The sequence below is a fragment of the Convolutriloba macropyga genome, chromosome 1, assembly GCF_964194025.1.
Source record: "Convolutriloba macropyga chromosome 1, txConMacr16.3, whole genome shotgun sequence".
NCBI lineage: Eukaryota > Metazoa > Xenacoelomorpha > Acoela > Convolutidae > Convolutriloba > Convolutriloba macropyga.
The window spans coordinates 42558130-42584538 of record NC_134468.1 but is presented as its reverse complement, the minus strand read 5'-3'; the positions used below and the strand labels follow the sequence as shown (position 1 = coordinate 42584538).

General features: G+C 34.0%; 2 protein-coding genes across 9 annotated transcripts in view; one reads left to right on the top strand and one right to left on the bottom strand.

Annotated features, from left to right (window-relative positions):
* The window catches only part of LOC142339268 (NADH-ubiquinone oxidoreductase 75 kDa subunit, mitochondrial-like), a 494345-nt gene that overhangs the window by 241356 nt on the left and 226580 nt on the right, over positions 1-26409 (top strand). The window lies entirely within an intron of this gene.
* LOC142339176 (uncharacterized) lies at positions 1065-21968 on the bottom strand. Of its 8 annotated transcripts, none has more exons than XM_075388993.1 (5): positions 21736-21968; positions 4255-4617; positions 3564-3951; positions 3023-3251; positions 1065-1402 (listed from the first exon to the last, which is right to left on the bottom strand). In XM_075388993.1, the coding sequence occupies exons 1-5, from the start codon at positions 21772-21774 to the stop codon at positions 1291-1293; spliced, it is 1131 nt and encodes a 376-aa protein (XP_075245108.1). In that variant the 5' UTR covers positions 21775-21968; the 3' UTR covers positions 1065-1290. The 8 variants fall into 8 exon arrangements, with proteins under 8 accessions (XP_075245108.1, XP_075245147.1, XP_075245117.1 ...); XM_075389032.1 differs by lacking the exon at positions 21736-21968 and adding an exon at positions 9494-9582; XM_075389002.1 differs by lacking the exon at positions 21736-21968 and adding an exon at positions 8487-8935.

The following is a 26409-nucleotide window of genomic DNA, read 5'->3' as shown; positions in this document are numbered from 1 at the left end:
ATCATGTCTTGGAACGAAGAGCCTCCATTTTTCTTATTCTGCTAGAAAAACAGTCAAAACTGTTTTCCCTTGCAGTTTAAGAAGTTCCCGAGGACTCACGAAAAAACCAAGACTCTTTAAATATCTCCTGTTTTTTGTTATGCGGAAGTAGTAATCATAGAACTTCCATTTATGAAAAAGTTGTAATCACAGAACTTCCATTTATGAAAAAGTTGTAGTCTCTCATTATGGAAAAGTTATAGTCATAAAACTTTCATTTTAGACAAAGTCGTAGTCCTACCAATTTCTTACGACTTTTTAATTTTATGAAGACGATGTTCCACATTATGAAAGTTCTATGATTAAAACTTTTTGTCAACCCGGGATTCCTGAAATTTGCTGAAGCTGACATTATTGATATCTATTTGTCCACAATTCAAAGAATGACTTTTTGTAGCAGAGTTCGCTGTTTCGGACCAAAGTTATCCTGTGAGACAGCCGTGTGGAAGCTAAGTTTAAAACTTCCTTTATTTTGGTTTGTAAACCCACAAACTTAATTAATTTTCTGAGTTAGATGGAATTTCATAATAATAAAAACTGAAATGAATCCACATATTATGCTTTCAACTGCGAGTGGGCGCTGCTTAAGGCGACCGAAGGAGATCATTTGTTTGAATAATAATTCAGCTTTTAATCTCATGGCATGAGAGAACTTTTTATGGTACGTAAAAGAGAGCAACATGGCTGTCTGTGATCCTAAGTTCCTGTAAGCGTAGTGTTTTTTGGTTCATTTTTCGTTCTTTGAACACTATCAAAATACAAGTTTAAAACTAACGGAAATTCACACCTCCTCATTAGAGGGTACGGTGTTATCCAATGGAATTAAAAATAGGGTCAGATTACTGTTTTAATAAAGGTATAATGTCATGGCCAAAACAGGCAGCATAATTGAAATTTCCTGTCACTTCTTATCCAGTCCCGTGCTTTTCACAAGCAAAAAAGTCAATGACAAAGAGTACAAAAATAAGATCACTGTGGATTAGTTGAGGTGAATTGCTTCAAAAACTACCCTAGGGAAAACTAGATGAAGAATAATTTTATTATCAAAATATAAACTTTAAATATAGACTAGCTAAAAGATCTCTGCAACACATATAGACAAATTAACAATTAAGAATATCATAAAGCTGAATACTGTTTTGGATATTGAAACTGTCGGTTATGACAGCGGAACAATTGCGATTAGGAATTCTGTATGACTGAGTCGTGGAACTGCGTTGAGGATTGAAAAAGGAAGAAGGGGTTGGTTGGCTATCGGGCCCTCTTTCCTGAAGCTTGCTCGTTCAAGTTTTCCAGAAATCGTTTGTAGCTGTCACGTTCCATGAGTTTGAATGTTGCGGCTTGAGCATCATTGAATAGTGAACTAAAATAATCAACAATAATTCTTCCCGATGACACAATTTTTTTTGCTTATGATGACATTTCTTAAGCTATTTAGATCCAGCTATTTAAAAATTTGGATCCAGCTATTTAATTACTTTAATTAAATAGGATCCAGCTATTTAATTACTTTAAACTACTCCGGCCGGCAGAGTGAAACCATTTTATAACCACATTAATGAAAGTAGTGACACTTCATGGACACTTCATTTGATGGACCAAATTAATGGATAGCATTTTAGTATAGTATCAATCATGAATTTTCAAAAATGTAATTTGCGTGTTAAATTAAAAAGAATATTTGCCAACTGCGTTTCGCGGTGAGCGGCTAATGGGATGAAACGAAGCGGAAACTATTAATAAGCACCGTATGTTTAAAAACAAGACTTATATGTACAAGCGTATATACTTTTTGCATCAAATCTACCCGCTGTAATTCAAAATCACATTAATGGATTGCACTGATAATGGTCACTTGACTTCATTGACACTAATGGGCATGGTTTTGCTCGCTCAGCTATATTAATGGATGAACAAGACACGTACCCGTGCAAGATAATACTGAAGTTGATTTTTTTCTAAAATCATTTTTCCAAAAAAATTTTGAAAAATTGACATTTGATTTCTTTTTCGAACAAATAGAAATGTACATGAAACTTGGAGATTCATACGCTGTACTTGGAAAAATCTAGGCGTCTAGATTCTTACCCTCTACTTGTTAATCCTAATTGAATCAAGGGGGAATTTCTAATGCTCAGTTCCCTTATAAACGTTTTTAAAATCGATATCAAAAATCTATTCAGAATTTGACAGACTTTTACTTAAATTTGTTGCTTATGGCAGCAAAGAATAAGTAAGCTCTCTCAGAAGCGACTACAAATTCATTTAAGCAAAGGTATCCGTCGGGCACTTTTGGAGGTCAAACTATACAGTCGAACATCAAGGAGTAATACACGGATGCATTGGTCAGCCAGCTATTGGTGGAACTAATATCCCAATTAAGGAGAATTGTGTGATTCACTAAGTTTACTTATAATAACTCATTAACTTCCTCCTTCAAAATATTCGTTACGCGGCGGGTTGGGGGGCTGGGGGAGGAATTCATCTGCATAAAAATTGTACAAATCTAACCAAACTGAATTTTTACTCATATTTGACTTAGCTTGAGCGAGGCATGGTGACTCGCTACTTCTCGATATATCACACATGGCCAAACGATTGTTTCACTAATTTAATAGTCCTAATTATATAAAATATTAAAATCGGGGTGAAATGATAGAGGGGAATAAATCGGGGTGAAATGATAGGGGGTTAAATAAATTGGGGAGAAAAAGCAGAACACCTTCCGAACTGGTACATAATGAATTCTCGTGCTTGCAATACCAACTGCCAATTTGTAATCCGTTAATTTAAGGAAAAGATCAAAGGGAACAAATTGTATATTAAAAAGTATTGCGTATTTTTGGCATTGTTTATTTGGCATTGTATTTTTGGCAAAACGCACGCGGGGAATGCCGCCGGAGATTTATTCCGTATACCTAGTTTTTTTGTCATGCAATAACTATTTAAAACATCATTAGGAAGGAAGGAAGCAATTGCTAACCTAGAACAGTCTCTGGCGAGTTTGCACTTGATGTCGGAGTGAAGTCTTGCGTCCATGTTGACCTGTTTGTGTGCACACTCGGATACAAATGTGTTGTATATCTGGAGTGCCTTCTGCTGTCTGGCCTGATCGTTGTCTATCTGTCTGTACTGCTCCACGTCCATCCAGAACTCCAGGTTCTCTTCAGAAAACTCTTTCATCAGGAATTGGTGGAACAGGGGAAGCGCACCTGTAACAATACAACACCTTGATTACTCATTGATGACTAATTAAGAGAAACAAAACCCATTAATTAAAGGTTTCATCTTTCCATTAAAAATATTCTCGTAGTCCTAGAAAACAATCCAATCCCTTAGTTAACACCCTCCCCCCCCAATAAGATTTTAGAACGAGTCTGATATAAGATGATTGACCTTTACCTTTGAAAAATTGTACATAATGAGGTCACTAATATATGATGAACAATTGTGCTGACCACTGAAGAAAATGATTTTTGTATTCCTTGATCGTGTTCCTTTTACTGGGAGTATGAATAACTTACTTTGTGACTTGAGGACATTGATGAATCCTTTCCTCATCTCAGAGACCAACAGCTCAGTTGGAATGTTGTTAATTGTAAACAACTCTGCCCCCTCATCCACATTCTCATTCAGTCTCTCGCAGCTGTTCTTGGCACTGTGTTTGCTACCAGTCCCGAATATAGACCGGCTCCTTGTAGTCATGGAATTGCTTCTCTGGGTTTTGAGGGGGTGTTTTTTGGTGCCGCTTTTGCTACTGATTAACTTTGTGACTGTTGACTCGGGGTTATTGTGTTGGTGGTGGTGGTTGTAGTCTTTCGATGACAGGTGGGGGTTTGAGTGTGAGGGTGTGCTCGTAGTTGAAGAGACATCCAGTTTCTGTCTTGATGAACTATGCGAGTTGAGAATGTCCTGCAGTAACAGAGCACACAATTTAGTTAATTAGTTTTTAAGCTTTCGATTATAAATTGATTTCTGCAAAGCGTAGCTTTAACAAACAAAAGTTTGTTAACTTTATTATCAAAGTTTTTAACTTTATTATCCGAAAATGATAAATCAAATAAGTTTGAGTATTTTAAAGCTGTTTACGTATTTTCTGTGATCTGAACATAAAAAAGCGCTGTATATTCTATTAATAACTCTAATTTTAGGTTAAGTTAACGTTTTAGATAAAGTAAATATGAATGTTGGAGATGTCAAAATCTGTGAACTTACATTCTGTTTGATTTTCTGTATGAAGTTTCCGAGGCTCGTTCTTCTGGCAGACTTGACCTTGACAGGTGTCGTCTGACAGAAATCAACCTGCCCGAAAGACACCAGATGTTCTGGACTGTCACTTTTACCAGCAGCAGTACCTGCCAGATCGTGCGGGTGAAGAGAAGATCTGCGACCTGAGATACTAGACACTCGATTGTATTTGGTGGGTGGTTCGGAAGCCGCGGGAAACATGGCGATGGTGCAACACTTGAGAGAGTCGGCGAAACTTTTAGGTTGTTTAGTTTCGGGAATCGGGTTCACGGTGTAGCAGAATGAGGTCTGCCGGTGGGTCACGTTTTTGAAACCGACAACCGAGTGTCGCTGAAGCAAAAACAGATAAATTTATTTTCCATAAATATCCCTAACGCAAAATGTAAAATACAAAATATCTCTGGAAAAAAGGTATCAGTGAATATTAAAAGTTGTTTATAAGTTATAAGAGTATTTCCAACAAACCTGGTTCTTATCGTGCCAACAAAGATACAATAAAAAAATTATATGAGAACAAAAATTTTTCATAAAACTTTCTTCAAAATTAATATAACGTTGCTTAATGCCATATATGGTTTTTATTAATAAAAAGTATTGGTTGCCCAGTGAGACTAGATTATTGCTAGTTAGGAAGCGGAAAACTGGGCCTAATTTTTTTAATGAAAATTTAGAAAGTTTAGAGGATACTTACTCTATTTTGGGAAGCCACAACGGCTGTGGTGGACAACACTCTTTGGATTTTAGGAGAGCTCATTTTTCTTTAGATTTAATGGGCAGAAAAGTTGGTTTAGTTTAGAAAAAATACAATTTTATGCAAATGGCGTTTGTTTATTAGAGGTTGTTTGGGAGTTCTTCACGCTTAACTAGCAAAGCTTAACACGAGACGAAAAAGCGAAATAATGAACTTGGAAATTATGGAATTTTAAATGAGTTAAAAAGATTCTCACACCTGAGATTGTTTGCTTTCACTTCGAGATGGTGGAGAATAAACAGAACGAGCGTGAATAAACAATTTACACACAGTGGATCAAAACTAAACGCAGTTACGTTTAGCGAAAGAAAAAGTGCCAAATCATAGCACCTGAGGTGTGATTAAATTTGTGTATTGAACAAAGGTGTTACTCTCAGATAATCCTGCCTTTCAAAAAAGCTGTTAAGCAATTCAAATTAAGCTGATGAAACAACAGAAACGCGTGATCAGAACTACTGCGTCATACAAGGTATGTGTGTGTAGGTATGAAGTGAGTGTGAATAAAAAGATAAAAATTTAAATGTACTTTGAGTATAGTGAGGGAGATAAAGGGGAAATATTGGGAAAAAATAATCGAATTTGTTCACTGTAAACCCCTTTCTGTAATTGATTTTCTTAATTGACCGAGTACTGCTAAATTCAATATACCTCTCACGGGGTACTAAAATGGAAGAAATTTGAGAGCAGTTTAAAATTTTACCCCTTCAAATATTCATTCCCACGCTTTGAAATCGAAAATGATTCAGAACTCTTAGTAGAGAAAATTTGAATGAAGAACTCTGTTATATAACCAGGAAATTGTTTTAATTCTGGACAACAATTTTCGAGAAAAGCATTGAAAAATGCTTCAAAGCAACCAAAATCGAGGTCAGAAACAAAGGCAGCGGCAAAACTGAAAACTGAGAGGTCTTGTTTTGCTGATTAAGGAAGCGTTAACAATAGTTTCTTTCCTTGGTAAGGAAAAACAACCGGATCCTTGGTTGAGTGCTTTTATAATATGTCTGTGCATGAATTGGATGGAAAAATGTGCCATCCTAAAAAATGGTTTTAATTTTCATTTACCTCAGAACACAAGACGTTTATTTCGTCCAAAATTAATCACCCGGTTCTAGCGATTGGCGTGTTCCTTAATTCGAGTATTTTTATTGAGCAAGTGAAATGTTTTGTCAAATTACTGGGAGATCAAAGCACCTATGCAGCAATAAAAACATGAGACAGATGAGATGCTTGACCCCCTTCTTTTGAAATGCATGTCAGAATGGAGCGAAATGTCAATTAGCAATTGATAAAACCACCTTCAAAAAATGTCAAAATAATGTGCAAAGTAGTCTGCAAAATTTTGCTTTTCGCAAAACAACACTTTGAACCATAATGATAAGAAACCATATTGGCATAAAAAATAAGCTGACCTTTTAACCAGTAGAATTGTAATATGAAATTGGAAAAACAGGCGATATAGAAACCCCGTTTCTTGAAGATTTTTTATTGCAAAATATGGGTTAGAATCAACAAATTCTTCGAAGTAGCTATTTTCTTTAAAGATTTTGAGAATAGGGAAATGGCTGTAAATAACCCATAAAGGTATCTTCAAAACAAAATGAGGATCGTTAACATTCAGAATGCACCCGTTAATTTGAACAATAAAAAATATCAAATTCTGTGACCCACTTTAACAAATAATTGCAAAACTTTCAATTGCGTGGAATAAAAGATCGCTGATCACAAGAAATCAGACAAAACTGCAATATGGATACTTAACCTCATTTCTTTGAATGAATTTCGAAAAAAGGCGCAATTTGCCTGTTGAATGTTGGTAAAAGGACCTTCACAATAAATTAAGTGACATATTAATTAATTTTTGAACCACAAATCTGTATTGAGAATTTCTAAAAACATAAACTGTTCTCTAAAATAGCAGTTTTTGTGTAAAATAAGCTGTATTTAAAAATTCAACACAAATTTGGATTACCAGATTGCTCGCCTAAGAAAAAACTTTTGAAACTTAAAAAGACTCATCCGGCGCCTTAGAAAACGCCGTATCACGAAACCTTAATATGGCTTAACGTAAGGCTGTTGCAAGCTTAGAACTAATCACTAATCAAAGTGTCTGACAAAATTGTGAGTTTAAAAACGAAAACCAGGTTGGGGGGGGGGGGGGGATGGCTTGTATGATTAAATGAGTATGATGTATATGAAAACATAGAGCAACTGTCTCCACAGCAGAGGTGAAAAGATCATCATCTATCACGGGTTAAGTTCCCTCCAAGTTTGAAAACTTCACTAACCTCAATCTAATCCAAATACTCCAATGACAGTAAAACTGGCGACATTGTAACATTGAAATAAAGATTACGAGTGCAAAAATTGTATGTTATATTACATTTGCTGAAGAAGCTTAGCTTTATATTGAAGTAGCGCACTTCATCAAAAGCTAAAAAGTCTCCAAGGCCATTATAAATAATTCTGACACCAGCTGTTATGAGATTTTAACCAGTAATAAATTGTGGAAACACCAGGCTAATGCTGCATAAATTTTCTTAAATTTACATATAATTTTCTGCTACGATTGGCAAAAATTGGAACGGAATTTGAATGAAAAAGAGAGACTCTGTGGCCTGTCTAAGTTGTATAAATTGACAGACGACTAAAGACAGAATCGAGCTAATAAACAACAACATCAACAATACACATCAAAGATTGAGTCAGACAAGGTACACGGAAGACAGGGAAACAATGCTACCCCCATAAACGACGTACGTCTACCACGAGCTAATAAGTTGGGAAAGCCATTTTGGGAAAAACGCGGACGGAAAAAGCTTACAGGGGGAACATAAACGAATGCGACTGACATTAAATTGATAAATTTTTCAGCGAAATTGCTGCGCGCTGACTAAAAAAGCAAAGAAAGGGAAACTTGGTTTATTCATGTACAATGTATTGTCTAAATGCCAACATTAGAACAATAAATTGGCTCCAGGTGTTAATAACTTACGCTGGATGTATTTTCCAGTTTTGGTTGAAATATTTGTCACGCAGTGTGGTAGAGAATTTTGAAACTATGGTGTACTTATCTAAATATAACTAGCCCCCTGGCGTTATCTCAAATTTGGTTATTAAAACCACATGTGTTTTCCTACTTGTGTGTGTCCTCAGGGAGCGAAGGAAAGGCGATAAATGCGCTTTTGCCCTTGTGCGAATCATTCCCCTAAAAGGGTAAAAATCACATCCAAATAACTGCGTTTAGTGCTACAAAGACTACAAACGACCTTACTATGTAATAAAACCGGTCAAGTGTGTAAAAATTTGGGCTTTTAAGGTCTTGATTCTGTGTCAACTTTCATTATCATCTTATGAAGCCTAGGATCAGAGACAAGATGTTGCCCAAAATGCTCAAGGGCGAAAAAATTGTGGTCCCAAACAGTCAAGGGCAAAAAAATTGGATATTTACCTGGCAGGTTTGAAAAGAGTTGAAGGCGGTTGAAAAAGACTGAAGACGAGGGATTTGTCGAAGGTCAAATATAGCGTTCCTCAAATTGTACGGAATGTTCCGTTGAATTAATCCCAATAAAAAGGATTACACCAGTTAGAATACGACGCAAATTCGTTATAATCCTGGTTATTAGGGTTATTAGAATGGCGCGTTACGTAAACAGTCACTATTGTCAAATTGCATCAAAAAGAATTCGGAAAACAAGTCTGAAATGTATCGAAATGTCGGACTTAATTTTTCACATTGAGTTATTTTTATCGGAGTCAATGATAAATTCTGAAATTAGGTTGACTCCCTGCCGTTTGTATGCTTTTAAAGTTACAATTCCATACTTTATATTGAAAGGCCAGCCGGTTTGATTACGCAGTAGGTAAAGCAGACTCAAAACACGTGAACAAATTAATGCAAAGTCTGATCAAACATTGTATGACATTTTGCACAGCTGCCTGTGAGTAAATTGCGTCATAAATTTCATTAATTATTACGAATTGTACCTTAAATGCCGTCTAGATTTCGACTTGAATTGAGCGTTCAAAATAAACAGTCCATAATTGTAGAACAAGAATTCGACAATTCAAGCAATTAGAAAGTTTTTCCTTACAATATATGGACAAAAACAGCTGCGTACAGTTATATTACACTTTCAGTATACACTTTTACACTGTTTAATAACCTATATCCCTAATCTATCAAACTTAATAAGCAATGGAACATTTTTGGAGCCAATTTTTCTGCCAAAAATCAGTAACTTGGTACTTAGAACAACTATTTATCACTGACAAATCGATACAAACATAACACATTTATCTTTTTAAATCGACTAGTTAGACATTTTAAATTCCCAAAAAAGCACAATTGATAGTAGTCAAATGTCGAAAAATTTCCAACTTTAAATTATGCATGTAAAACCATGAACGCTTGATAAAAATCACAGCCAATTTGAAAGAAAATGAACAAATTCTCACCTGTAAAGTTTGATGATATTTGTGAAGACCTCGTAAACACAAACAAAAGAAACAATCAATCTCAAGATTACACAATTTAGACTATAGAGACGTCATAAATTCGAATACACCTTTCTGATATTATAAATCGTATAATTTTTAATTAATTCTGATTTCAATATCTAATGTTCTAATTTTTCGTTAATTCTGATTTCAGTTTAAAAGGGCTTCCCGATTAGAAGTTCCAACAAAAACTGATCAAAACTGGAATGAGTTAGGAATGTTTGTATATTATTAATTCCTTGGGTCTTAATCTAGTTATCACTGTTTACAAGTGTGAACAGATTAACCCCTGTTAACCCTTTTAACCCCTTAAATGTCAAGCCGTGTTTCTATCCTGACGCGGACAAGTTACGAGTCTTGTTTATTCGAAAACCTAACTTTGTTTACATGTAATAATCTCATTGGGAAAGAAGCTGTTTTGCGATAAATTAGTCCCAAAAGTTTTGCCATGAGGATAAATTAAGCCCCTCGGCGACCAACAGGCAAATAGGATTGAAGGGAATTTGCATAAACAAATTCTAAACAAGAAGGAGTGAGAGAAAACAAGGAAACACACTGTCAAGCCCAATGAAGGACTAATCAAAAACCGCATTTGTAATCTACCATATTTGGAAGTGGTGAGCCAGCTGTTTTCACGAGAATATAAATATAGAAATATTGAACAAATTTCTGAGCAAAACTTGAGATTTTGATCCAAATTTATTCAAGACAGAGGGCGAGAACGTTATAGTACTTATACTCAAGAATTCCACATGAACGTACGGTTCAGATAAGTTTTGATTGGTAAATAAGTTGCTCACTTAAAATATGTTCGAGAATTGTCTCCCCTTTGGCAATAGGGGAGACGACTGTTGAAAAGATACCTAATTTTTTAGCACACCCATTTCTCCCAGAACTTTAACTCACCGGCATTTCTGTTCCCACTCGTTTTTGGTCATTTTGAAAACTTTTTGATAACTGTTTTGCAATTAAAACCTTGAATTTCATTTTGAAGTAAAGTGTCGAAGTGATCCGAATAAGTTATGCACAGGGGACAAACTGCCAAAATTGGAGACGCATCAAATATTGATTGGAAAAGCAGACGCTCCCAATGGCTTCAAAGAGGGCAGGAAACCTGGCCGCCGTTGGTTAATAATGCAAATTTCATTTGGTGTACTGGATGAGAAAATGTTACCGGATACAATAAACTATGAAAAATCGTTGCAGAGAAGTATTAAATTACCATATTGAGAACTGTTTGGCTGTCTTTGACGCACCGCACAAAAAAGTCGTCAGATGTTTTTCAACTACCTGTGAAAAACTATTTAAAAAACACGCTAATGTTTTCGCATAAGTGAGCAACCTAAAATAGCAGCCGATTTGTGATTGAACGGTGTCCTGTTTTTTTCATCCCTATTCTTTTAACCCCCTATATTTTAACCCCGATTTTTTAACCCCTAGACCATTTAACCCCTCAATTATTTAAACCCTATATTGTTTCACCCCGATTTTGGGCTGCCTATGATTGAAGATAATTAGGTCTCAATCAATTCTTTCAGTCTAATTAATAGAGATTAAGATCGGGGTGAAATGATTGCGGCGTGAATATAATTTTTTATGTCTGAATCATTTCAGCCCAATTTTAATCTGTAATTTCATGGATCATAATTGTCAGAGAAATAAAGCTATAAAGCTAACGACACAACAGTTAAAAGCAAAAATAAAACAATTAGCGAATTAGTTATCTCATCTAGTCCCTAATGGGGCAATTAAAAGCAATCGAAAAGTGGATGGAAAACTAGAACATTTCTGGTTTCCTTTCATTTTGAATTCAGCATGATAACCACCGACTTTGAGTTTTCTATTTCTTCCAAATATCAAGATATTTTGATTTTGATTTTAAAAGATCATGAATTTTATGTTAAAGAATAAACATGTTTACCGCTGCCTGGAATTGCTTGAAATATCAAAAATACAAGTGCAGCATTTCAGCATTTACACAAGATGGCCAACTTATTCTTGTAAACGGTGAGCACAATCATAACGCTTCATTCGAACACCGGCAACACGAAAAATTACAAAAGAGGTCAGAGCCCTGATTGAAAACTTAACGCCCTCAGCAGCCATAGCTGCCGCAACTTTACCACTAACCACGGTTCTCTCGATACAATATGAGTTTCTGTCAAAGCTACCTGTGGCCTGTTGAGGGCTGGCCTGTTGGGATACAAGCCTTTTTAAGGGGAGCCATCTCGGAATTTAGAAAGTTTTGGTTAATTTGCAAAAAGACGCTGCGGTGCACAAGTTAAACATTTTGAATGCATCATCCGGACAAAAAACCCACAAAAGAAAAGTTTGATGGCTTGTAAGGAAAGGTGCAGAACTTGATGGATAGGGAACTTATAGGCATGAAACTGATATTAATTTTCACAGGGATATCGCCAGTTTGTCTTAGTTGTGTATTTTAAATATTATCGTGTTTGTGTTTTGTGTTAATTTAAATTTGAAACCTAGCATTATAATTTTGTTTTGGTGCCCTTTTTGCGTCCGCGCGGAGTTGAATCGAAGCCTCATAGCGTGATTTATTAGCGAATTTGATCTCGCGTCTTAACCGTATGATTGAACCCCTAATTGGGAGCACAGTTTTGTAACAATTAGGTATGAAACTTGCGCAGCATAACTGCTAGCAAAAATATGAATCTGGATATCAATGTGTTATTTAAGTCCCTCGAACTTCCGCTTTGCTTATTGTTCTTGCGGACGCTGAAAAAGAATAAAAAAGTTTGGGGTAAAATCAATTTTGGGGTGAATAAATTGCGGCGTTAAATGACTGAGGGGTGACAATGTACAGAGTTAGATTATAGTGGGTTAAATAAGTCGGTGTCAGAAGAAGTAGAACCTTGATTGAACATAATTACTGTAAAAAGGATTTTAAAAACCAGGCTTTTTATTGTGCGCACGCGCACAATGAACTGACAATTTTGGTCTAAAAATCTTGTAGACGTTTATTTTTTCAACCAGGATGTATAAAATATATCTCCAAAAGCATCCACAAAATTTCATTGTTGCTATTATATGTTCATATCAAGTATTGGTTTTTTTCTCAGTTTTCAATTGATTTGGCCCTATATCACAGAAAAATAAAATTGAATCTCAGATACACAAAACTCATTATCGTAACAAGTGTTCGAATCTTTCTGAATCAGTCAAGTATCTCAAATACTCTCAAATCACGTTTGAGCAGTCAAATATGAACGATCATGCTAAATAATTGCGGACGAATAAAAAGGATTCTTCTCGAACTAAATAAATTTTAATTGTCGACAGTAAGGATTGTCTGATGTTCATGTTACTCGACCTCATCCTGAATTTAGTTTTATAAATTTCTGCATCATACGGCCAACATTTTTTTGACTATTCTCACTGAAAAGTTATCATTCGAGCAAAGTTGAGTTCTCAACAAAAAATAACCACACAGAAAAGACACGTTTGTCGGTTTTATGACAATATACCCAATGCCATTATACCCATTGCCTATATACCAAATGCCAATATACCCAATGCCGTTATGGTCCCCAAAATTTGCTATGGAAACAATAGATTTGCGATCATAATATGGTGCGCATTTCCCAACAAAATTCCATTTAAAACTCTGCCAAAATTTTAATCTATTTCTGATTGCATTTATGGAAAAAATATGTTATAGACAATGAAAAATACTTCAGTCATATATGTTGGTGGTGTAAAGATTTTGTTTACTGTTCTTTCAAACTTTGTGAGCCAGCGCTTGCATTTTCCTTTGAGCAAAAAAATAATAATTGTTCCCAGTTTGAAATTTGCTTTTGAGGTTTCAAACTAATAAAAAGCGATTAAATTGTCTACAGATATCAAAACACCGACAAGTTAAATAATAGTTAGCTGTAAAGAGAACAGGAGATTGCCAAGATATATCCAGTTATTTGAAATGAAATGACAACTGACCAATAAGACCCTAAAACTACATTTTTTTTAAAAAAAGAAAATTGCAACAAGATTTTGTTACAAAAACTTTGAAAAATTAACAACTTATTTAAAAATTACAGGGACAAAAAAACCACCGTAGAATTTTTAGGTCAAACTTAACGGAATAGAAAATGGGGGTATTTCAGGCCACTACATTTTTGGAGTTTTCCGAAAGCCTGTTCACTGGTCAATTCTTTTCGATAGTCTCAACTCCTAACGTATGTCGGAACGACAAATTTTTTTCTTAGGATCCACTTTAGTGGGGAGGAACTATATACTCATTTCTTTGTTCAATCAATTTTGGGCCGATAGATATATTCGTCGTAGAATATTTATACTGCTTTCACTGGAAATCCCGTCCATCGCAGAATTCATATATATTAATATATATTATATATATATATATATATATATATATATATATATATTTAAAAATATTTTTTTGAAATTTGTTTTTTTCATGAAGCATTTGTATGATTTTCATTGGGTTTCTTCACATTTTCCGTATTTTTCGAAAAATGTGAATATATGATGAACATGTCAACGATAGTGGTGTTGGTTTTACTTGTAAGGATAGAAGATTGTTGCTCAACTATTTTTAGGCTAAAATTTTATTATAGTTCATTCTTTCGTTCAATTTGTTTAAATTTGCCGGATTGACACACCAAAAAAACAGCCCACACAACCATCATTAATTGCGAAGAGAGGAGAGCTTTTTTACTTGCGTTTCCTTTGAGTATTCTTGAATTAAAATTCTTTAAATGTTTGGCAACTTCAAATTGATATTAAACCAAAACGCATCTTTTTTTTTATTAAATTGACTTTTTTGTCAATTTATCTATATCCATAACATTTAGAACAATTAAGTCTTCCTAGTGGACAAACAGCAATAGCAGGGCTATTCCAGGTCTAATTGCTGTTTTACGCCGCACAAAGAAACACTCGGATTGTAATAAGTCACTGTCATTTAAAAAAAAATTGCTATTTTTGTTTTTTTCAACTTTAAACACAGAATAGAAGGATTTAATTCAAGGCTTACTATTGACAGGACCATTTTTCTTCCTGAGGCTTTTCCAATAAACTATCAAGTTTTTAGTAGAGAGCTTATGGATTGGATCGTCTGAATTTTTAAAATAATTTTATTCAAAACAAAAAATGGATTATTGGACGTTCTCACTATTCGTTTTTCACTTTTTTGTTATACTTGAAAATTTGATGTCAGCAACGACAAGTCATACTATCTTTCAAATGGATTGGAAATTAATTTTTTTTTGTGGTTTCACGTTTTAAACATTGGATTTTCGGCTTCGATGCAAATAAAAATTTATACGAGTATTCACATAAACATTTTCGATTTTTGGACAATTTCCTTTCTTTGAGTTTTTCACTTTGTCTACTGTGTTGTCATTCTAGTGACAACATTACTTCCACGTCAGAAAACTCATTCTGGCGTTTAGAAAGAAATCACAATTGAAAATGACAGTTTTTTCAACGCGCAGATTGTAATTTTAACGGCTTCGACTCCTGTGGATGAACAAAGGAACCCATTTAGTGATTCCAGTTGATAGCTAAAATTATTCATAACTATGAAACGAAATGACTTGGAGAAAATATAGACGTTTTGCTTTGCTTGTTGCAGTTCTTTGTTGTGTTATTATGACTTAGTCAAATGTTTTCAGTGCATTGTCCATTGCTTCAGGTATTTTGACACCATTTTTTAATAAATTTATTTTGAATTGAGCTTTGTCTGTACTTGTCGTTTTTTGCGCAGACGAGTGGCTCAATATGAATAGTGACAGGTCTCTATTATAAATGAATAAAAAACATTTGAAAGGTTTCGGTTGTTATCTAATATCGGTTTCGGTTAAATAAAAAATGAAAAGAAACAAGAAGGAATTATTTTCAAAATCAAGTTTAACAGATATCGAAATCAAAAGGTTAAACTACTAGTTCTGCTTTATGGCTCTAAAATTTTAGAATATAATACATTATAATGCAACAAAAACTTTTCAGAAGCCTGTTCTGGATGCATTTTAAGTTTGAAAAGCGGGCTAGATGCAGAATGATGATTTTCCAGAAAAAAAACTTGAAATGTCTGGCACGATCACGCTAAGAAACTATGATTAATCATTGTGTATGTAGATCATGATAATATCTGTCAAACAATATTTGTCAATCACAAAACATGGCATGTCTCTACTATATGGCTCTAAGAGACTAATTGATAATGCTTTCGTGTTTGTTTCCCATACTCTACACTCATTAAATAGCCATCAATTTGTTCACGCAATTTGGTTAAACAAGCACAAACAATAAATAAATAAGATACCGTAAAAGATTATGAAAGTAAGAGGTGAATAGAAAGGCCATGTTAATAAAAATAGATCTGAAATGCGCCAAAAACAAATGAAGCAATACCAATTTTCAGTTTGTCTTTACCTTTTAGTTAACATAAATTTTTTTTCACTTTTCGCCTTTTCACGCATAGAAATTGCCGAGGTACTTGAAATTAATACAAAGTCAAGAAAAAACTTCATTCGCTTATCGTTATTCTCAAGAAATCAGGCTTCAAGAACGGCTCTAATCGAACAGAAGATAATTATTAAACGTCCCGCAAAAACATCTCATAAAAATGAGCAAAAATCTTAAATTGTTTTATTGTTCCGACCCCATGTGGGGGGGGGGGGGTGGGAGGAACTATATACATTTTTTGTTCAGACAATTTTGGCCGATCGATATATTCATCTTAAAGAAATGTGAGTGGAATCATTTAAAATGTCGTAGAGTTTGAAACTAAAAAGATTTTTTGAATTTCCTTTTCTTTCGAGGAGTTATCGAGGACTGAAGATTTGTGTGAACTCGGGTTATTTGGCATGATTTTGTTCACTTTAGTGCAATTTTTCTTCAAATTACGAAATTTTATAAATATTAAATCAAATTACATTTTCCGCCACAAAATGATTTAAAATTTAGTGCCTAATATATGAAAGGCGATAAAAAAGACTAGGTTCTGATCTCATAGTGAAGTTTACTATAAAAAATCGACTTCTATTTGAGAGGTTTTTTTCAGAAAACTTCTCATTTTTTTGTGATCTTACGTCACCTAGAAACTAGTCATTTTTCAAATCAAGGCTCTGTTAATGCTGAACTTGATTTACAGTCAAATGAAACCCAATGAGCTGAGAATTAGTATCAAGGAATCGCTCGTGTTTTTTTTGCATTCGACACTGAGTTTTCGTAATTTTAAATGAAATTTTGAACTTCTTTTTGAGGTTTTACTAAATTTCCGGAATCTTGTGGCAAAATCTCGTTGACTAGACGTGCAATATGTTTCCCAATGAGCATTAAGTGAACCTGTCTAGAGCCTTGAGGGGACAGCTAATGGCTGTTATGTCTTTAAAAAATGATTTTCCGAGAAAAATTTTTCAACATTAAACGATCATAAACTTGTTTTTGTGAAATCAGTGTCAGAAATGACAAGAGTCCTTCCGTTCTACTGCAACTAAAGTTAATCTGGTTAGCAATTTTATCTTTTAACTATTTGTTATATGACTTCAATGCCACAAGATTGAAAAAATAAAAAAAAAATGATATTTTCGTAATATTGGTTCTTCTTGTAATCTTATCAGATTATTCTGGTACTGATATTCTCCAACAGCTTAAAAAAACTTCAATCGATCATGGATAAAGTTTTCAGTGAAAAACTTACTGTTTGATTAGCTTCGACACATTCTTCTTGCACTTTTCTATAGAATTTTTGGTTTTCGCCTGTAATTGTTGTTGTTTCCATAATCATAAGACTTATTGTGATGTTTTATTGATTATATATGCATGACAGTTATCTTTTTCTTTCAATCGAGGTATAACTTAGCTTCTTTAATGACTTCCGTTGAAAGCTATTGAATTTAATGGCTGTTAAGGTTTTAAAAATAATTTTTCGAAGATTTTTTTGGAAAATTAAACAATCTTAAATTTATGTTTGTGATCTTTAAGTCAGTCTCAGTAATGAGAGGACCCCCTCATCTCTATTTCAACCAAAATAAATTAAATAGTGGTTTTATCTTCTAACTAGTGGTGTTATGACTTCGATGTACGAGGTTTCATAATTTTTTTTGGATAGTTTTTTCGTAATTTTGATTCCTTTTGGAATCTTTGCACTTTATCCTAAAATTGATTGTTGCAATGGCTTCGAAAATACGTTCAACTGATCATATATAAGGTTTTCAGAGAAAAGCTTATGGTTTAAACGGCTTCCACACTTTCTTCTCGCACTTTTCTATTGAATTTTTGGTTTTTGCCTGTATTTGTTGTTGTTTCCATAGCCATACGACCCATTGTGACGTCTTATTGATTACCTATGCATGACAAGTATCCTTACCCTTCAACCGAGACATAACTGAGCGTCTTTAATGACTTCCGTTGAACGCTATTGAATTTAATGGCTGTCAAGACTTTTAAAATAATTTTTCGAAAATGTTTTTGGAAAATTAAACAACCTTAAGAATATTTTTGTGATCTATAAGTCAGTCTCAGCAAGAACAGGACATCCTTAACCTCTAGTTCAACCAAAATAATTTAGCTATCGGTTTTATCTTCTAACTATTGGTGTTATGACTTCGATGAACGACTTTTCATAATTTTTTTTAGTTAAGAAATTTTTTTTCGTAACTCAAAAAAGGTTTTTTGGAATCTTAACACGTTATGCTAATATTGATAGTTGCATTGGCTTGACAAAGACGTTCAATGGATCATACGTAAGGTTTTCAGAGAAAAACTAAAGGTTTAAACGGCTTCGACACTTACTTCTCGCACTTTTCTACTTAATTTTTGGATTTTTCATGTGTATTTGTTGTTGTTTTCATAGTCAATGACTTTTTGTAATGTCTTATCCATCTCCTATGAATGATAAACATCTTTTTCGTCTCATCGAGGCACAACTGAGCCTATTTATCAGCTTCCGTTGAAAGATATTGGATTTAATGACATTGATACTACGGGTTTTCTCGAAAAATTTCGTGTTTTTAATTTATTTGTTCAAGTTTATTGATATATTGGAGTCAATTTGATAAAAAGAAAAATTCCATTTCTGTTAAAAGAACTTAATTGAAAGTTGAATAGTGTTCACTGAAATGTTCATTTTCTATTGGCTTCGACACTTTCCTCGCTAAATTTGTTTTAAGTTGCTCTGTTTGACAGTTTTTTACTCTTTAGGCGGCCGAAAAATGCGGAACAGCCTCATATTGAAGGATTGATGTTACCCGAAGCAGTCAGTTTAGAGGGAATAGTTTTAAAGTTTATGATATTGTAAATCTTTAAGGTTTTTAATAATTTTTCAGTTTTTGTTGTTCTTTACGACAACCTGTAACTTATTCTCACAATTGGGAGGTCCCATACAATTCCATTTTTTTAAAAAGTAACGTTTTTACTAATATTATGACGTAGCGGATGTTTTGTTTGCTTGACAATATGCGTTTTCATAAAAATTATGTGAGTGGTGTATTTGTGTTTCTTTTTCTCTTCCTTTAGCACAATAGCGTAATAACACATCGCAATGATTTTCAAATTATGGCCCAATTGAACACTTTTTGCTCAATCAGTATATTTTAGTTGAATGAGTATATATAGAAAACGAAATAAAAATACATAATATTCAGATAACTGCTAATGATTTCAATGGCTTCACCATTTTCTGTTTTCACAATGTTTGTAATTTGTTCTTTTTTTTGTGTTTTTTTGGAATTTTTTTGCGTCTTTAGTCCGTTCCTACGGCTTAGTCTAACTGACGACATGTCTTATTCGTTTCATTATGACTGTTCCGTAAATTTCTTAAGAATTATTTCGTTAAAAGTTAATGATTTTTAAGACTATTGAAATTAATTGTTTTCATAAATGTTGATTGATTTTTGAATTTTGCCTCATTATTTCTTCTTTTTGACTACTTGTTACGTAGTCACATTAAGGAAAAATCCCATCTGCTGCGTAGTTAGAAAAGAGTATATTTGTGAATTAGGCTTTTGTCTGATTTTAATTTGACGTTGTTACTAGGTGCTTTTAAATTAAGAAATTGAGATTTTGCCGTGAAATTTTTGTTTTTCCTTTTTTGTTGTTGTTGTTTTTTTTCTCGTAGTCTTAATAATGGGAGATCTCGTTGTAATGAGGCGTGACATTATTAAATTCAATTATTAGTTTGGTTGTGTAACTGTTTTTTTTAAAATCAAACATCTATTTTTGATTATCTCTTTGCCAAAAATATAAGTCAAAAGACAGGTAAGTCAAAAATGTAGATGAGCGCGGGTCGGAACATCATGTGCAAACGCACATTAACGAGCCTCCTTGTTTTAAAATGCATGCAAAGATTTTTTTATATATTAACCCTTTTGTGAATTCTGATCAACCAAAAATCCATAATTCTTTTTATTATTTGCAATACATCCTACGTTCTATGCTATAAATATTTCAATAATAGGTTTCACGATATTTCTTTTACATTGTAATTAGCGCAATGGATTCTATATAAAAGATAATTAATAAATAGGATATAGAGGAATGAAAAACGGTTATGAAAGTTTTTCAGAAACCATTCTATGATGTGCTAAATGTTTTTAATCCAATCTTAATTTGGATTAAAAACATTTTCCTCGCTAAATTTGTTTTAAGTTGCTCTGTTTGACAGTTTTTTACTCTTTAGGCGGCCGAAAAAAGCGGAACAGCCTCATATTGAAGGATTGATGTTACCCGAAGCAGTCAGTTTATAGGGAATAGTTTTAAAGTTTATGATATTGTAAATCTTTAAGGTTTTTAATAATTTTTCAGTTTTTGTTGTTCTTTACGACAACCTGTAACTTATTCTCACAATTGGGAGGTCCCATACAATTCCATTTTTTTAAAAAAGTAACGTTTTTACTGATATTATGACGTAGCGGATGTTTTGTTTGCTTGACAATATGCGTTTTCATAAAAATTATGTGAGTGGTGTATTTGTGTTTCTTTTTCTCTTCCTTTAGCACAATAGCGTAATAACACATCGCAATGATTTTCAAATTATGGCCCAATTGAACACTTTTTGCTCAATCAGTATATTTTAGTTGAATGAGTATATATAGAAAACGAAATAAAAATACATAATATTCAGATAACTGCTAATGATTTCAATGGCTTCACCATTTTCTGTTTTCACAATGTTTGTAATTTGTTCTTTTTTTTGTATTTTTTTGGAATTTTTTTGCGTCTTTAGTCCGTTCCTACGGCTTAGTCTAACTGACGACATGTCTTATTCGTTTCATTATGACTGTTCTGTAAATTTCTTAAGAATTATTTCGTTAAAAGTTAATGATTTTTAAGACTATTGAAATTAATTGTTTTCATAAATGTTGATTGATTTTTGAATTTTGCCTCATTATTTCTTCTTTTTGACTACTTGTTACGTAGTCACATTAAGGAAAAATCCCATCTGCTGCGTAGTTAGAAAAGAGTATATTTGTGAATTAGGCTTTTGTCTGATTTTAATTTGACGTTGTTACTAGGTGCTTTTAAATTAAGAAATTGAGATTTTGCCGTGAAATTTTTGTTTTTCCTTTTTTGTTGTTGTTGTTTTTTTTCTCGTAGTCTTAATAATGGGAGATCTCGTTGTAATGAGGCGTGACATTATTAAATTCAATTATTAGTTTGGTTGTGTAACTGTTTTTTTTAAAATCAAACATCTATTTTTGATTATCTCTTTGCCAAAAATATAAGTCAAAAGACAGGTAAGTCAAAAATGTAGATGAGCGCGGGTCGGAACATCATGTGCAAACGCACATTAACGAGCCTCCTTGTTTTAAAATGCATGCAAAGATTTTTTTATATATTAACCCTTTTGTGAATTCTGATCAACCAAAAATCCATAATTCTTTTTATTATTTGCAATACATCCTACGTTCTATGCTATAAATATTTCAATAATAGGTTTCACGATATTTCTTTTACATTGTAATTAGCGCAATGGATTCTATATAAAAGATAATTAATAAATAGGATATAGAGGAATGAAAAACGGTTATGAAAGTTTTTCAGAAACCATTCTATGATGTGCTAAATGTTTTTAATCCAATCTTAATTTGGAAGCTGACGTGACGCAAACATTGAACTAATTTTGAGGTTGGAAGCAAATATGAGAAATTCAAAAGCTATATAAGAAACGCCCCTGTCGCGAGAAAAATGTTGGATTTAAAGGATAATCTTACCTGTCGTTTTCCATAAAATTTGAAGGCGCCCGATTTCATGAACCGCTCAATTATAATCAGTCTGTTATCAAAATGATTGCAAACATGTTTAATAAATTGCTTAGAAAAACAACAAGTGAGAGCAAAACAATTACGCTCTTTCTAATAGCATCGAAGATTACCAATCTCTTAATGGCATCGTACAACACATCAAACGTTTCAGCCGTTTATTACAACAGACTTCGTGAAAAGACGAGACAATTCAGAGAGAAACAAACGGACAAGCTTTATCATGCTTTCTATAATTGTCAATCACAAAACATGGCATGTCTCTACTATATGGCTCAAAGAGACTAATTGATTATGCTTTCGTGTTTGTTTCCCATACTCTACACTCATTAAATAGCCATCAATTTGTTCACGCAATTTGCTTAAACAAGCACAAACAATAAATAAATAAGATACCGTAAAATATTATTGAAATGAACAGGTGAATAGAAAGGCCATGTTAATAAAAATAGATCTCAAATGCGCCAAAAACAAATGAATCAAAACCAATTTTCAGTTTGTCTTTACCTTTTAGTTAACATAATTTTTTTTCTTTTTTTCTCGCCTTTTGGCGCATAGAAATTGCCGAGGTACTGGAAATTAATAGAAAGTCAAGAAAAAAGAGATTTCATTCTCTTATAGTTATTCTCAAGAAATCAGGCTTCAAGAACGGCTCTAATCGAATAGAAGATCTATAAAAATTATTAAATATCCCGCAAAAACATTGAAAAAAATGAGCAAAAATTGAAATTTTTTTATTTTAATTCAACCGAACACTTTGTTTTTTTCTTGCGACGAGCATATGCTCAAAAAATAATGGTAAAAAGATGATATGATATTGGACATTTGTGGCAATATAAATTTGAGCCATATGAAAGATTGTTGCTGGAAGGGGGGACTAGGAAATTTATCAAACCCTGCGTATGTTTAAAGTGCATTTTGAGCAGTCAATATATTTTGCGATGACAGAGAGCAATGCTATCATTTAGACACTACTGGAAAATTAAGTCGATTCTTTAAGAAACGATTTCAGAGGATTTCTTTCTGCGTGAAGATTGCAAGACGCTTGAATACAAAACTATATTTGGCCCTTCATCTAAAAATATTTCACGGAACTTCCTTATGTTCCTAGATTTGTCCACGTCAATATGTAACATCGTTTCATTTCAGAACACCAGAAATGTGAATAAAAAATGACAGCAGAAAAGCAAAACCTCTGAAAAAGCCTAAACTTTGAGAAAAAGGTAGTATTCCCGGAGGTTGGTGGCAGAGTAAATCCGCGCTGAATCAGTATAGAGACATTCTGTTTTTAGGATGGCCAGTGCTCTGTTCATGTCCCAATTTACACTGGCCAGTCTTGATTTTTGAGTATGATTTACTGCATGAAAAATAATATGCTCAGCTTAACTCCGCCAACAATTTTGATTTATATGCGATTCGAACTTCCGCGTGGGTATTTGTAACATTTAATTTGCCTAGCAAGTCGTAACCACTAAACTAAATGGGCTTTGTGGCAATTGCCTACAAACTAACTTATATATAAATAGTGTGTATACTACTATAGTAATTATCAGTTAAAAGCTACAAAAGTATGACATTACTCTGATCAGACTTAATTTTGGGGCAAATTTTTCAGATTATACAGGATAAGTTTAGCCTGGGCTAACTCCATGACCTCAATATAATCATAATGAAGAAAAACGGTTCATAAAGAAACTTAAATTAATCTGGAGATGCATTGTTTCAGATCTGAATAAAGCTTTTTACACTTGAAATGTGCTGGATCAGCACTGAAATTCTCCGCAACTCAAGTCCGGGTCGGGAACTTTATTAACACTTTAACAGGACCGTGACAATTTTGAAAAAAAGACCCCTGGAAGTAAAAACAATCATTTATGAGTTTTCCATTATTAACACTTTTTTGGTGCAAGCCCCGCTAAAATATATTGAGCTGCCAGATAGAAATGGTCTCTGATTCGACCTTTGCGGACCAAAGCGATGTCTGATCACACCATCAAGACCCAATTAACCTCTGATCATACTGAAAACCGTGGGCACTCAAAACGGTGTGCGCTCAAAACTTCGTGTGCGCTCGAAGTTGTCTCTAATCAGAGCCTCCCAGACGGACGTGGAAATGAATAATGATCATACAGATATCAAACCAAGTTCCACACTTTTGTGCAGCCTTGGCCAGAATTAATTCCAGAAATATTTTTCTGTGTTTGTGCGCTTGATCAGACTATCCACAGACCGAAAAAGCTAGTGATTAGACTATTTTCTACATCGTCATATTACAATGCCCAGATATTTTTCACACCATTGTCCAGACGCTTGTGCGCTCCAAATTACCTTTGATCACGCTATCGTGCGCTCCAAATACACTATCAGATTAGTGTGAGCTCTAATCCTCCTATGAGCAGACTAGTGTTTGCTCGACATCCACCTCTGATCAGAATCAAGTGCTCTCAAAATAGCCTCAGACCAAAGCGTGATCAAAATCACCTCTGACCAGCTCCGAGCGCTCGAAATTGCCTCAAAATGATCAGACCAGAGTATGCTCAAAATCGTCTCTCATCAGACTCGAAACCGCTCGATATAGTTTGAGCGAATACTGCTTTTAATTATGAACCAATCTCTAAATGTATCCTCTATTGTATTCTTTTCTAAAAAAATTATGTGTTCCATGATATATCCAATTAATAAAATGTCAAATCTAAAAGTTCTGCCAATGAAAAATTAACAATTACTGAAAAATAATTAGTTTAATATGCAATTGTTGCATGCTCTTGAATCAATAGACGAACTTGGACAGCTTTCCATAAAAAACGTCTTGAACTGCAGCTATTCAAAATTGCTCGTAAAGGGGACCAACAATTGCTAATATCCGGAACCCTTGGTTTTATCAACGCCATCAGACTCTAGACGATTCTCTGATGACAATGCTTCTTTATTGTTGGCTCTTTGTAGAGTCAACGTTTCTCAATCAAGAATATTACAAAAAATTGAAAGAAAATAATACAGTTGAAATTTTTTCTGATCACATAAAATTGCGCTCGAAATATTTTCGGATAACACTAGTTTGCAATTGAATCCAACTCTGATCAAACCATCCATTACGGAAGTGTCCTCTGATCAGACCAAAATCAGACTATTGTTCAGACTTCTGCGCGCTTGAACGAATTGCCAGACCTTGTAATTTCGGCCCGGAGGCACACCACGTGCGTTCGACCTGGGTCTGACCATAGGTCCCTTACGTCTGGCAGCTTTGATCAGGAATGTGAAAAGGGATATTTTAATGGTTGTAATGTCAGTGCTCTAGTGTCTTCTCAGAATAACAAAAAGTGAGTTCTTTTTCCCCACTTTCAAATCTAATGAAGATATCAAACGTGATATTTGGTTGATGAAGAGGAAATACTAAAATTGTTTTCTTACTTCGATTTATTGCAAAACTTCGAATATGTTCTGAGTGATATAACAGATGCGTGTTAACGACGGTCGAGACCTCAAAAATTATCGTGAAGAATACAATCAACAGTCTATTAATATTATGGGAAAAGTTAACAAAATTAGAACGTAAAGCTTCTCAAATTATAATTTTGTTAGTTGCCAGACGTTAAACTTAGTTAAATCAAGACAAAATCAAGGTAAAAAAGTTTGCTTTAGTCTGGAGTTGATATTAAATCGAGCGTAACTTTGTCCTCTCGCATTATAATGGTTGCAGCGGTAATTATTTCTCAGGAGAGGAAGCGGCAAAGATACAAATGATGATTGATGCCTGACAAGGCACCTAAAAAGACACCATTTGCAACCTTATTTTGGCTGCCCATTTTCCGGGCTTTCTTCACCGAGAGTAAGTCTCAGCTGCAAATGGAATTTTAGGCACTCAATTGCCATCAAATCAGGCCCATAAGCTCTAAGACGGGCGCATCATTATTCATTTGCAAGACTTGAGTTATAGAAAGTGCAATATTTAAGTGGCTTTGAAAGTTGGTGAAGTTATTACTTGAAAAATGAAAAAGCGCCACATACATGTTGTATCCGAATTACGGTCTGTCCAAGAATACGTAAGATTACCCACAATTTTTTTGAGACCATCCGTTAACGAATCAACACAATTGATGATGAAACTACGATGATTTTTAAAGCGGACCATTACTAAAACTTTCAAAATTACGCTTAAAAAGACAATCTAATGTTTCTCCTCCACAAAATGAAGTCACAATTGATGTCCACTATCAACATATACACATTAAGACGGATGTGGCTGAATACTGCTCTGGAGCAAGTACTTCCCGAATGTTTTCCAATTTATTAAAATGAGAGGCAAATATATCGGATCTTAGTTCAAAAGGTGACAGTCTAAAAAATTTTGATGTTTACCTTACAAGAATCTTGCAAGACTTGGACGCTTATCTTGAAAGATTCTTGAATATCCAAGGGCTCTTGCAAGATAGCCATCAGTAAAAGACAAGGATAAAACTCTATAGCAGATATTTTTGGAACATTCTCCATTTCTTAAGAGGCCTTGGTTAAAGAAAGCAAAACAAGTTGGTTTAAGTTCAATAAAAGACATACATTACGCCACAGAGTTATACCCAAATCGTCACGCGCAAATATGTCAGATCTGTGTATCTCGTGTTCGCTTTT

What these genes read in the sequence shown, in the direction of transcription:
- LOC142339176 (XM_075388977.1), bottom strand. Translation starts at nt 5,041, where the DNA reads ATGAGCTCTCCTAAAATCCAAAGAGTGTTGTCCACCACAGCCGTTGTG. An exon ending in TTGTGGCTTCCCAAAATAGA is followed by an intron (nt 4,618 to 4,978) that starts GTAAGTATCCTC and finishes TTTTTGCTTCAG; the next exon opens with CGACACTCGGTTGTCGGTTT. An exon ending in CTCGCCAGAGACTGTTCTAG is followed by an intron (nt 1,403 to 3,022) that starts GTTAGCAATTGC and finishes TGATTATTTTAG; the next exon opens with TTCACTATTCAATGATGCTC.